Below are 12,361 nucleotides of genomic sequence, written 5' to 3'. Positions count from 1 at the left end.
CATGTAATTCACTAGGCTTACTACTTTGCTGTAGAGAGGGTAAGGTGTATGGCCAAGTCTAATAGTCTTTTAACACACCTGCGATTTAGCCTCTATGTCTCTTTGCCCACCAGCTATTTAGACAGCTCATTACCCAGCCCAACATTGGCTAATGGGCTCTTGATTCATGGCACAAGGTGGACTGTCCCCCAAGATTAGACTTTATTAAATCCCATTCAGGAGTTACGCTGGAAGCTCTGTGGAGGCCAAAGGAAAAAGCTGTTGAACTTGCCCTTTATGTGTGTGTGTGCGGAGCAAGCGCAACGATGAAATGGCCCCGGAACAGGTGACCTAGTGTGACGTTCTCCTAGCCTACGACCTGCGCCGCATTAGCGCCGAAACCGGCTCCCCACAGTGTGGTTGGTCACTCTCACTCGTCCTTCTCTTTAAGTGCTCCAGAAGTCACACACACACACACACACACATGCGTGTCCTGGAGTAATTATGAGCTCCCTCCTGGGTTAAAGGCGGTGTAACATTTCCCCGTCTCCCTCCATACCCATGCTCATGCATTTATGTACCACAGTGTCAGTCCCTTGGTATTGTATGTCCTGGCACTTAAGAATAGTACTTAGCTTTGTGTAGCCTCTTATCCTAGCTATTTCCTGCCCCACAGGGACCACAATGGAAATAAGCCTTTGGTCTTTATTGGGTCATCCCTGACTATTTAAGTATTTGAATGTATGACAGAGTACATTTTCATGTTTTATATAGAAAATGGTCAAATAAAATCAATCAATCTTTATTGTGTTCGGGGAATGGGTTGACCTAGCGATTGTTAGTGGTTGTCACTTGGTTCTCCGTACAGCCGTACTGTACCGACAGCGATATACTGTTTCTCTTACTTCTGAAATGTATTGTACTTATTGTAAGACTGTGGATTAAAGCGTGTGCTGAATGGACTCAACGTGAACGTGTCATTGTGGTGTCTCCAGGTGCTGGGCCGGTGCTTCCGGACGGTGATGCAGGTTCATTTCCAGTTCCTGTCCCAGGCCCTGCAGAAGGTGCAGCCCGTGGCCCAGTCCTGCCTGGCCGAGGCCCTGGCCCAGGCCCAGGAGCGCCGCGCCAACGCCCGGCCCCCCAGCAGTGAGCACGGGGCCCCCACCGAGCTGGAGGACGCCGCCCGCTCATGGAAGGGGGCAGCCGAGGTACGCCGTCAGCTGGCTGAACATCCACCACCCCCTCACTAAACACCACCTCACTCGTCACTGCACATTCCCATCCTCACACTCCTCACCACCACCTCACTATGAACGCCTCCCTAACCACCACCCCCACCACCACCTCACTAGATACCACCACCTCACTAGATACCACCCCCTCACTCAACACCCCCACCCTAACCACCTCCACCTCATTACGCACCCCCTCCCTAACCCTAACCACCACCACCTCACTAGATACCACCACCTCGCTAGATACCACCCCCTCCCTCAACACCCCCACCCTAACCACCTCCACCTCATTACGCACCCCCTCCCTAACCCTAACCACCACCACCTCACTAGATACCACCACCTCGCTCAACACCCCCACCCTAACCACCTCCACCTCATTACGCACCACGCCTCAGAACCTGTCCATTGACATTGTCTCTCCCACTGACCCCTCGGGAGTTTTGTAATCGGAGCCGGCCAATCAGTCACCGTGGCCCACTTGGAGGGGGATAGGGGCCCGATTGATCCGGTGGGCCCGGGGTGACTGGGGGGGGTTTATAGGACGGAGGGTGGAGGACAGAGGGCGGAGGGCTCTGGCTGGGGCCTGGAGGAATGCGCTGTGAAATGGGCTTCGCTCGGACCACCAGTTTCTTTCAGCCCCTTTAAAGCGGCCCGGCGTGGAGGCCTCAGAATGGTCCTCCGGGGACGTGGAGGGTTTGCTGAGCGGCAGGGTTTCAGCGGCGACATCGATTCACAGGTTTTAAGACGGGGTGATAAAGTGCAGTGAAGTATCTCGACCGCTTTTCCCCAAACGTTGTAATTACAGTGAGGAGAAGTTTAAAATAAACTATTTTCCGCTGAAACAAAAGGGGACGTTTCCAGTTGACAGCTCATGAGTGGGGTCTCAGCGGGTCGCGCACAGCACCCATTCAGCTGATCAGATGAATCCAGTGGGGTGTCCGATCACGAGATTGACCCTGATGGTTTCCCGGGGCCCCCAGGCGACGGGCAGGCTGCGGGAGAGGGGCCGTGACGGCTGCCTGGCCGGGCTGCAGGTGCAGCAGCTCTTCTGCTCCAACAACCCCTCCATCCCCGAGCACCAGCTCAAGGACCTCAACGGACGGATCGACCACGCCCTGCAGGTACGCACACGCACGCACGCACGCACGCTGCTTGGCCCCCACACACACAAGCATACGCATACACGCTAGGGCTGCTCGATTATGGGAAAAATCATAATCACGATTATTTTGGTCAATATTGAAATCACGATTATTCAAACGATTGTTTTTGAGTTTGAAAACATGTTGTATTTTTTCAGCATGTCTCTGCCAAAAAAACTTTGTTACTGAGATCTTTGAGATTTCGCCTTAGAAAGAAAATGTTCCAATCTAAAATAATGTAAAGATATGTATGCAGCTGTTCTGCCCTTTCTATAAAAGATAAAATTACAAAAACTTGATTGCGTTAATTTTGTGATCGTTTCACGCTAAAATCGAAATCGCGTCAAAATTTGATTAATCGCCCAGCCCTAATACACACACACACGCATGCATGCACACATGCTGCTGGACCTGCAAACACACACATATGCACACGCCTGCATATACACATACACAGACGCACACATACACACATCGATGCACATCGATACATGCTGAAATGTCCTCATTCCCACCTGGGAATGTAACATGATACTGGTGAGGAAGTATCCTTTTGAATACTGTGACCAGTGGAGCCAGTATCTGCATTGTTCCACTGACCCAGCTATCTGTAAATCTATATCTTTGTGCCTGGTCCCCTTCTATTGTGCGTTCTGTGAATCTGGAAGTCCGGGTGTTGGTGGGGTTTGGGTGTCCATGTTTATGGGTCAGTCCCTGTGTCGACTTGTAGCACTCACGGTTGGCTAATCTGAAAGTTCCTCTGCTGTTCCCCCAAGGCCTACAAGGCGGCTCTGGACAGCATGGGCCACAGCGAGTACTCCCTGAAGGCCGGCTTCCACCTCAACCCCAAGTCTGTGGAGTCAGCGCTGCAGGTGGGTTAGGTGATACTTAGATGATGCTCACGGGGATAAATGCCCCGTCGAACCCAAGCAGCATTGGTACTAAGTGTGTGTGTGTGTGTGTGTGTGCGTGTGTGTGTGTGCAGGGCTGCTGCAGCGAGGCGGAGGCCCAGCAGGCGGGCCGCATGCAGACCCCCTCCCAGCCCATCCAGTGCGAGCTGCCCACCGTCCCGCTGCACATCGGCTCACACTTCCTCAAGGGCGTGTCCTTCAACGAGTCGGCCGCCGACAACCTCAAGCTCAAAACGGTAGGGGACACACACACACACACACACAAACACTCACCACACACAGAGACACACACACACACACACACACACACACACACACACACACACACACACACACACACACACACACACACACACACACACAGAGACACAGAGAGACTCACCACACACAGGGACTCTCCACACACAGGGACTCTCACACACACACAGATACACAGAGACACACATACTTGAACACACACACAAACATAGACAGAGACACACACACACAAACAGAGAGACACACACATACAGAGAGACACACAGAGACGCACACAGACACACACACACACACAGAAACAGACACACACACACACTGCCATTGCTTTCTTGTGCAGAACCAAACAGCTGGCATATTGCCGCCCTGTAAGCTTTATCACAGCTGGCCAGCGTTTAGGAATCAGAGGAGGGACGTGCCACAGTGCCTAGTTATTGGACGCATTAAATATTCGTCGGTCAGCAACGTTGCTTTCTAAACAATAATGGCGGTTGGACTCAGTGTTGAGGTGCTATTGCTAGTCGTACACATTCATTTCATAGCTAGGTACGCCGACCTGGGTTGCCCTGACGGAGAAGTTTACGAGTCGGTTTCAGAGATTTTGAAATCCTCCGTTGGCGGCACGCACACAATACCATTGATCCAATCGCCGGTTCATTCTTTTTACACAAAGGCGGAACACACACACACACACACACACAAACACACAAACTAACTAGAACACACACACACAAACACACAAACTAGAACACACACACACAAACACACAAACTAGAACACACACACAAACACACAAACTAGAACACACACACACACACACATGCACACAAACTAGAACACACACACACAAACACACAAACTAGAACACACACACACAAACACACAAACTAGAACACACACACAAACACACAAACTAGAACACACACACACACACACATGCACACAAACTAGAACACGCACACACACTAGAACACACACACACACACACACACACACACACACACACACACACACTAGAACACACACACTAGAACACACACACACACACACACACTAGAACACACACACATACACACCCGCACGGTTCCCTCCCGGCCCTCTACCCTCCAGTGTGTCTGGCCCCGGCCAACAAACTGCCCAAGATCAAAAGCCACATTGTTCTTACCTCTGGCATAACGTGGTGGCTGGGACTGTGCCTTTACATAACTCAGATTTACTGCCGGTATACGGCCTCTATTCATGAGTCAGGCCTCTTTGTGTTGCCCCTTGCCTCATACGTGCTCGCACAACAATGGTGTGCGTTGGCTGTTGTGCGAGCCACGCTGCACGAGTCATTGTATGAAGGTTGAATAACATGACCCCACAGGCGGGGGTCACTCGGGGTCAGGGGTCACGTGGGTTTATGTGTTGGTACAGAGCTAGGTCAAGGGCATTCACAGCAGGGATCATTAATTGTATTGACTGTAATGAGTGTTGGAAGTGACTGGAGCTTTTGTGTGTCTCTCCCCACCCCCCCTCCAGCACACCACCCTGCAGCTGATGAAGGAGGCCCTGGGCCAGAACGGCATGCCCCGCCGGGAAGACTCCCCCGTCACCGAGGTCCTCAACCAGGTGTGCCCCTCCAGCTGGAGGGGGCCCTGCAAGACGGCCGTGCAGCTACTCTTCGCCCAGGCCGGACTGGTGAGTGGGGAGAGGGGGGGTGGACGGATGGGTGGATGGGTGGGTGGATGGATGAATGGATGGAAAGATGGCGGATGGATGGATGGATGGACGGATGGATGGATGGATGGACGGATGGATGGATGGATGGACGGATGGATGGATGGATGGACGGATGGATGGATGGATGGACGGATGGATGGATGGATGGACGGATGGATGGATGGATGGACGGATGGATGGATGGATGGACGGATGGATGGATGGATGGACGGATGGCAGATGGATGGATGGACGGCAGATGGATGGATGGATGGATAGATGGGGGATGTTGGAAGGGTGGATGTCAAGGTAGGGGTGGTGCTAGTGGTGGTGACCGGTGTTTGGTCCAACTACCCCAGAGGTCATAAAGGGATGAGGTCATCGCTTTTTCCTTGCATTGAATCAAGAAATGTGGTTGCTAGGGGAACCACCCTGGCTCTCGTTTCTCACGGTGTGTTTTATGACCCGTCTTCCATCGGCCTCAACACGTCTGTTGGCCTTCCATACTTCAAAACCCTGTGGAGCTCAGCTCCATCAGAGCCTCATGAAGCCTCCCTTCATAACCTCCCCTCACAGCTGGGGACTTTCTAAACTCTATGCTTTTTTCACAATCAAAATACTTCCTCAAATGTAGTTTGAGGAAGGGTGTCATCGTGTTTAGAAAATGCATCCAACCATCTAGCCATAATCATCGACTCACAATAAGTACATTTGTCAGAAGAAAGAGAAACGACAATATATCACTGTCGGTACAGTAAGGATTTCCATAGAAACAAGGGCCGAGCACTGACAATTGTTAGGTTAACCCATTCCCCGTACACAACATAGATGGCTAGGATACGATGCTACACAACGCTAAACGCACTCTTAACCAGTGCTGAGACACCGAGCCACGCCTCGCGTGTGAATGTGGAACAGGACCGTTACTCCTCCACACCTCCTCGAGGACGGGCTGAGCCTCGTGACGCAGACACAGAGAGGGTGCGCTGTGTTGTGCGGAGCATTGTTGGGCTGAGCGGAGAAGACGAGGAGTTCTTCTCTTCCTAGAGGGGCCGGCCTGGCCAGGGGTAAACAAACGCCGCAGACACGCACCGGGGAGAGGTCTGCATTCCTCCGCAACATCTGGGCCAAGGATGGACTCCTTCAGTCTGCACTACGCCCCCATCTGTAGGGAGGTGTGTGTGTGTGTGTGTGTGTGTAGCAGCAGCAGCAGTGTGTGGTCTGATGGTGTGTGTGTGTGTGTGTGGGGTGGGGGGGGGGGGGGTCAGGCCTTGGCAGAGGTCCTCTCCAACAAAGTAATAGATAGATGATCTAGTGCCTGGTCTGAGCTCCAAACTCAACCAAAATAGATCCCTCACACATACGCACACGCAAACGCACACGCATAAACATCGACTACTGTACACGCATATGCACCCACACGCAAAGTAGCACACACTAATGCACGCACACGCACAGTGTGGAGGTGCATATGCCATCCCCACTGTTAATGACTCCATTATGCATGTAAACAAGGGATCGAGTACACAAGCAGTCATGTGTCCGCCACGCCCTCCTCTCCTTCCAGCAAACGTTGGCCCTGCCAAGTCGCTCCGCAGGGAACAATCCCTAGAAGACTCATGTCTACCTCGATCGCCCTGTACCTTCGACACACACACACACACACACACACACACACACACACACACACACACACACACACACACACACACACACACACACACACACACACACACACACACCCTTGGGATCTGTTGGGGGGGCAACAGATCCCAAGGATGCACCTGCCGCATGAACAACAATGTCATACTTCCTGTTGTACAGGAAATGGGCTCCTCCCGCTTTCTCTATCACTCTCTCTCTTTGTCTCGCTCTGTTGCTGTCTCTCTCTTCCCCTCTCTGTCTTTCTGTCTGTCTCTCTCTGTCTGTCTGTTTCTCTCTGTGTCTCTCCCTCCCTCTCTGCCAGCTGCTTGGGTATCTAGCAGCCCCCGGGGTCTGGGTTCTTTCAAGGAACAGGAGGGCGGGGGGGCGAGACAGACAAGCCTCCCAGCCTGTTGTCTCTGGCTGATGGAATGTGTTTATCTCTCCAACGGCCGGCTCGCTCTCTCGAAACTCTCTTTTTCTCTCCACACTCTCTCTCTTTCGCTTTCCACACTGTGTGTGTGTGTGTGTGTGTGTGTGTCTGTGTGTGTGTGTGTGTATGTGTCGGGGGTGCTGTTATTCTCAAACAGGAAAGGCCGATACTTGAACAGCACCTTCTAATAACATTTTCTGGGCCATTCTTGTTTGGGAAACGCTGCCTGTTTCGGAGTTATGGAGACAGTAGCCAGTAGTCTGTTTCTTGGGGGTCTTTGTAGACTTTACATAAAGGAGAGGTTGAAGGTTGAATTCCTGCCCGGGTTTAAACAGAGGACATCTGCAATCCTGAACTTTTATCTGAAGTTGGTTCTCCTTAAGATCACGTACAATGAATGGATAAAATAAATCCCTTTCCATTAATCAAACTGTGTGTGTGTGTGTGTGTGTGTGTGTGTGTGTGTGTGTGTGTGTGTGTGTGTGTGTGTGTGTGTGTGTGTGTGTGTGTGTGTGTGTGTCTCCCCCCTACAGGTGGTGGTGGACACGGCTCAGATTGAGAACAAGGAGGCCTACGCTCCTCAGATCACCTTGGAGGGCTCCAGGGTGCTGGTCCAGGTGCCGTCGACCTGGTGAGTCCACCCCTGACCCGCTCTGAACACCAGCTGGTACACGCTCTGAACCGCAGCCAACACTGAGGACTCAAGAGCTCATCTCCACAATAATGTACACTTTGTAGTGCATTATAGGATTTAACTTATTATATTTTGTGTTTGGGATGGTCTGCCACATTTTTTAAGTAATTATAATTTGCCGGCGATGTGGAGATTGGCTTGGTCCCATGCTGTATGTGTGCGTCATAGCGGTGGGATCAGCTGAATTGTGTGAAAACGACCCATTCATTTCTGTGCGCCTGTGTGTGTGCCTGTGTGTGCCTGCGCCTGTTTGTGTGTGTGTGTGTGTGCCTGTGTCTGTGTGTGTGCCTGTGTGTGTGTGTGTGTGTGTGTGTGTGTGTGTGTGTGTGTGTGTGTGTGTGTGTGTGTGTGTGTGTGTGTGTGTGTGTGTGTGTGTGTGTGTGTGTGTGTGTGTGTGTGTGTGCCTGCCTGTGTGTGTGCCTGCCTGTAGGTGTCTGAAGGAGGACCCGGCCACCATGTCCCTGCTGCAGCGCAGCCTGGACCCGGAGAAGACGCTGGGGCTGGTGGACGTCCTGTACACCGCCGTCTTCCACATCAACCGCTGGAAGGACAGGAAGTGAGTTCATGTTGACGCAGGCCGCCGGAGGCCTCGCATCAGAGCGGGGTCACGTCTGGGTTCAGAGCATCAGGGGGTCAGCGGGCTCCAGCTGGGAGTTTTATGGCTTTAGTTTGTCCGTTTCTAACCGTGAGTTTTGTAGTTTTAGCGCTGAGCTATACTTGGTTGTATTGTTGTAACGATACAGCCGTATGTGTGTGTGTGTGTGTCTCTGCGTGCACCTGTGTGTGTCTCTACGTGCGCGTGTGTGTGTGCGTGTCTCTGCGTGCACCAGGGCTGCTCAATTTTGGGAAGAAATGAGAATCACGATTTTTTTGGTTAAGATTGAAATCACGATTTTTCAAACGATTCTTCTTGAGTTTGCAAATAAAATGCCTTTATTCGGCATCTCCAAAAAAAAACACGGTAACTGAGTTTTCAAAATTCTTAAACTACACGGTACACAAACTGTCAAATTGAAAACAATGTACAAATAAATATTTATCCAGCTGTTCTGTAATTTCTATAAAACTTTCAATGAATAAAATAAATATACTAGAAAATTAAATACGACGGAACAATCGGTTGTACTCGACGTCTGTCCTGCTGTCGTCGGGGTTGTGGCCTTGTGTTTTTGTTTCTTTGCCAATTCGTCGTAAGCGACTTTGTGATTGCGTCTCAGGCTCCGTCCACACTAATGCGGGTAAATATAAAAACTCACATCTGCAATGATAACGATCTCCGTCCACACTAACGTTTTCGGAATGTTTTGCATCCACGTTCCACACGGAAATTATTTTGATAAACAGTTGTCATGGTTACGCAACCCCGCCACGCCTCTCTGTTTAGATTACAGGCGCGCGATCAGCTGATATTTACAGTTGATCAGCTGGTTAATCATTTTCGACCCGGTCTTGCCCAGAAACACCGCTCCAAGTACGGTTTGAACTGCCGTCTTTCGGCGTTGGAGCAACGAATATGTTTGAGCCAATATGTCGAGTTGTATCTGGAGATAACTTAGTACATTGTACAGAGAGATCCTCATTTGCCTTTCACCTGCCAGTATTTTGCTGAGCGTCTCGGTCTCGAGCGCAAGCTTGTGGCAGCGTCATGGCAACCGAACGTCATCGTTTCTGAAAGCCTCCGTCTACCCTGTCCACACTACAACGGGAACCCAACGTTTTCACATTCATCCACCTCAGCGATCGTTTTCGAAAAGCATCGTTTTCAGTGTCGGAATTCTCAGTTTTAGTGTGGACTTGAGGGCTAAACGGATAAATATTTATGCGTTTGTAGATTTACCCGGGTTAGTGTGGACGGGGCCTTAGGTGATTAAACAAGTTTGTCGTGTTTCCAAGGCGTGCAGATATAACATTGTAGCACATTTTTCACATTATGTGGGCCTGTGCCTCGTCGGCTTGCCATATTAGAGAACTTGTTTTATCCTTTTTATCGAGTAAACGCGGCTGTCCTCCCTCTGCCATCTCGCGTTGAATGCTCTGGGGGAGGGACTGAATTGCGCATGCGCGTCTCTTTTCGCAAAACGGAAAATTCCAAAAGAATCGTTCCGACTCAATTTTATTAATTTGGAGCTCGTTTGACCCAAGAATTGAAATCGTGATCAAAATTCGATTACAGGCACAGCCCTAGCGTGCACGTGTTTGTGGTGTGTGTATGTGTCAGAACATTCATTCAGGTACATGCCTATCTGCAGATAAGGGAACAGGATAGCCCAGATGCTTAAAGCCGGCCTGTAGTATCAGTGTAGTCCTTTAGAAGAGGCGGCTCAGTATCAGAGCTGTAAACACTGCTATCGACCCTCCGGTAAGAGGAGACGAGTCTGACGCGCTGCCCTCCGTTCCCCAGGGAGCAGGCTCTGCCCACCATCCAGATGCAGCTGCAGCGCGAGGCCCCGGACTACAGCGTCCCGGCGGACCTGGCCCCCGGCAGCGGCAGCTCCTCCAAGAGCTCCGGCGGCCTGCCCAAGAGCATCTCCAAGCTCACCTCCAAGTTCACCAAGAAGGCCTCCTCCCACGCGGGCGGCGGCGGCGGCGGCGGCAGCTACTCCATCCCCAGCACGCCGTCCCGCAGCATGCTGTCCTCCTCCTCCTCCGGCGGCGGCGGCTGCGGCGAGGAGAAGCCCAAGGGCGGGCTGGCGCCCGGGGACGGCCGGCTGCAGAGCCTCCTGCAGATAGGAGGCCTGCAGTGCGGCGGCGACCCGGGCCAGCTGGCCAACGGCGCAGGGCCCGACGACCAGGGCATGAACCTGCCCACCGACCAGGAGATGCAGGACGTCATCGACTTCCTGTCTGGCTTCAACATGGGCAAGTCCCAGCAGGCCTCGCCGCTGGTCAAGAGGCGCAACTCCGTGGCGTCCGCAAACCCGGCGGAGCTGAGGCCGCCTGGCGCCGCCCAGGCCGCCGCCCTCTCCCACAACACCCTGCAGCCGCCCCCCGCCCAGACGCAGCCCCAGAAGCAGCAGCAGCAGCAGCAGCAGCAGCAGCTGCCGCCGCCCCAGTCGCAAGCCCCGCCCCCTCAGCAGCAGACTCCGCCTTCCCAGGCCCCGCCCCCCCAGCAGCAGCAGCAGCAGCAGCAGCAGCAGCAGCAGCAGCAGCAGCAGCCCTCCCCCCAGGCCCTGCAGTTCTACCAGCACCTCCTGCAGCCGCTGGCTCAACACCAGCAGCAGCAGCAGCAGCAGCAGCAGCAGCAGCAGCAGCAGCAGCAGCAGGCTTCCCTCCCCTCCCCCCAGCAGCTCCAGTCCCTGCCGCAGCAGAGAATCCCCAGCAAGTGGCTGGGGAGCTCCGGGGCCCAGCAGCAGCAGCAGCAGCCGCCTCCCCAGCAGCAGCAGCAGGGCCCCCCGGGCGGGCTGTCCCCCCTGGGGCCCATCGGCCAGTGGGGCTCGGCGGGCCTGCCCGACCTGAGCTCGGAGCTGTACAGCCTGGGCCTGGTGAGCACCTACATGGACAGCGTGGTGTCGGAGATGCTGGGCCAGAAGCCCCAGGGCCCGCGCAACAACACCTGGCCCAACCGCGACCAGAGCGAGGGCGTGTTCGGAGGAGGGGCGCTGGGGGACGCGCTGCCCTTTGACCCCGCAGGTGAGGTCGTCTTCTGTTTTTTGACGTGCAGCAGGGGTAGACAGGTAGCACAGGGGACGTAGTCCGACATACTACACTAGCATGTAGTGTACCGCGCGGATGTAGGGTAGGGCGCGTGTAGTATAGCACGCGCAGCGCATGTAGCGTAGCCTAGCGTAGCGTAGGGCTAGCACACAGTCAGAGAGACTGTGAGTCAGTGCAGGGCTCGTAGCTCAGGGCCCGTAGCCAGAGCATGTAGTTCAGCAAAGCTCAGCAGAAAGATGGGCTGACAGACTTGTTTTTGAATACGATTACAAACTAGGAACACTTTGTTCATAGTAATCATAGTAGATTAAAGAATTGTACAAAATCACCCAAAAAACTGTAAAATCTGAGGATCTTATTTGAGGAATCGAGAATAACATGGTGAGTCTGAGTCGGCAGAAGACACATATGATTATTTCATCACTCAACCCTACAATGTGCTTAACGTTGAAACCAGACTTTAAGAGCAATAACAAACACGGCTATAAAGGCTGACACACACGCACACGCACACACACACACACCCCAAAACAACAGGGGAGTTTCGCCGGCGGTGGTGGCTGTGACTCTGGCCGGGCCTGCGTCTGTAATTTGACTGAATTTACGCTGATTTGAGCATGTGTCGGTTGCTATTTTTACGGCGCAGCAGACTGTTTGGACGAGGGCCCTGGCCATTGTGCCGAGCTGACTTAACAGCTTTTGTGCATTTTTTT

General features: G+C 52.9%; 1 protein-coding gene across 2 annotated transcripts in view; it reads left to right on the top strand.

The window, feature by feature from the left end:
* garre1 (granule associated Rac and RHOG effector 1) overlaps nt 1-12,361 on the top strand; it is a 37,588-nt gene that overhangs the window by 20,443 nt on the left and 4,784 nt on the right. For both annotated transcript variants that reach the window (XM_030377575.1, XM_030377576.1), the window contains exons 3-10: nt 975-1,187; nt 2,198-2,338; nt 3,136-3,231; nt 3,345-3,506; nt 5,047-5,205; nt 7,834-7,931; nt 8,425-8,550; nt 10,396-11,624. In XM_030377575.1, coding sequence (XP_030233435.1) covers nt 975-1,187; nt 2,198-2,338; nt 3,136-3,231; nt 3,345-3,506; nt 5,047-5,205; nt 7,834-7,931; nt 8,425-8,550; nt 10,396-11,624 — 2,224 coding nt within the window. The remainder of the gene's footprint in view (nt 1-974; nt 1,188-2,197; nt 2,339-3,135; nt 3,232-3,344; nt 3,507-5,046; nt 5,206-7,833; nt 7,932-8,424; nt 8,551-10,395; nt 11,625-12,361) is intronic.

This window comes from Gadus morhua, chromosome 14 (genome assembly GCF_902167405.1).
Source record: "Gadus morhua chromosome 14, gadMor3.0, whole genome shotgun sequence".
Lineage (NCBI taxonomy): Eukaryota > Metazoa > Chordata > Actinopteri > Gadiformes > Gadidae > Gadus > Gadus morhua.
The sequence above is the reverse complement of the archived record's forward strand: the minus strand, read 5'-3'. Positions and strand labels throughout refer to the sequence as shown.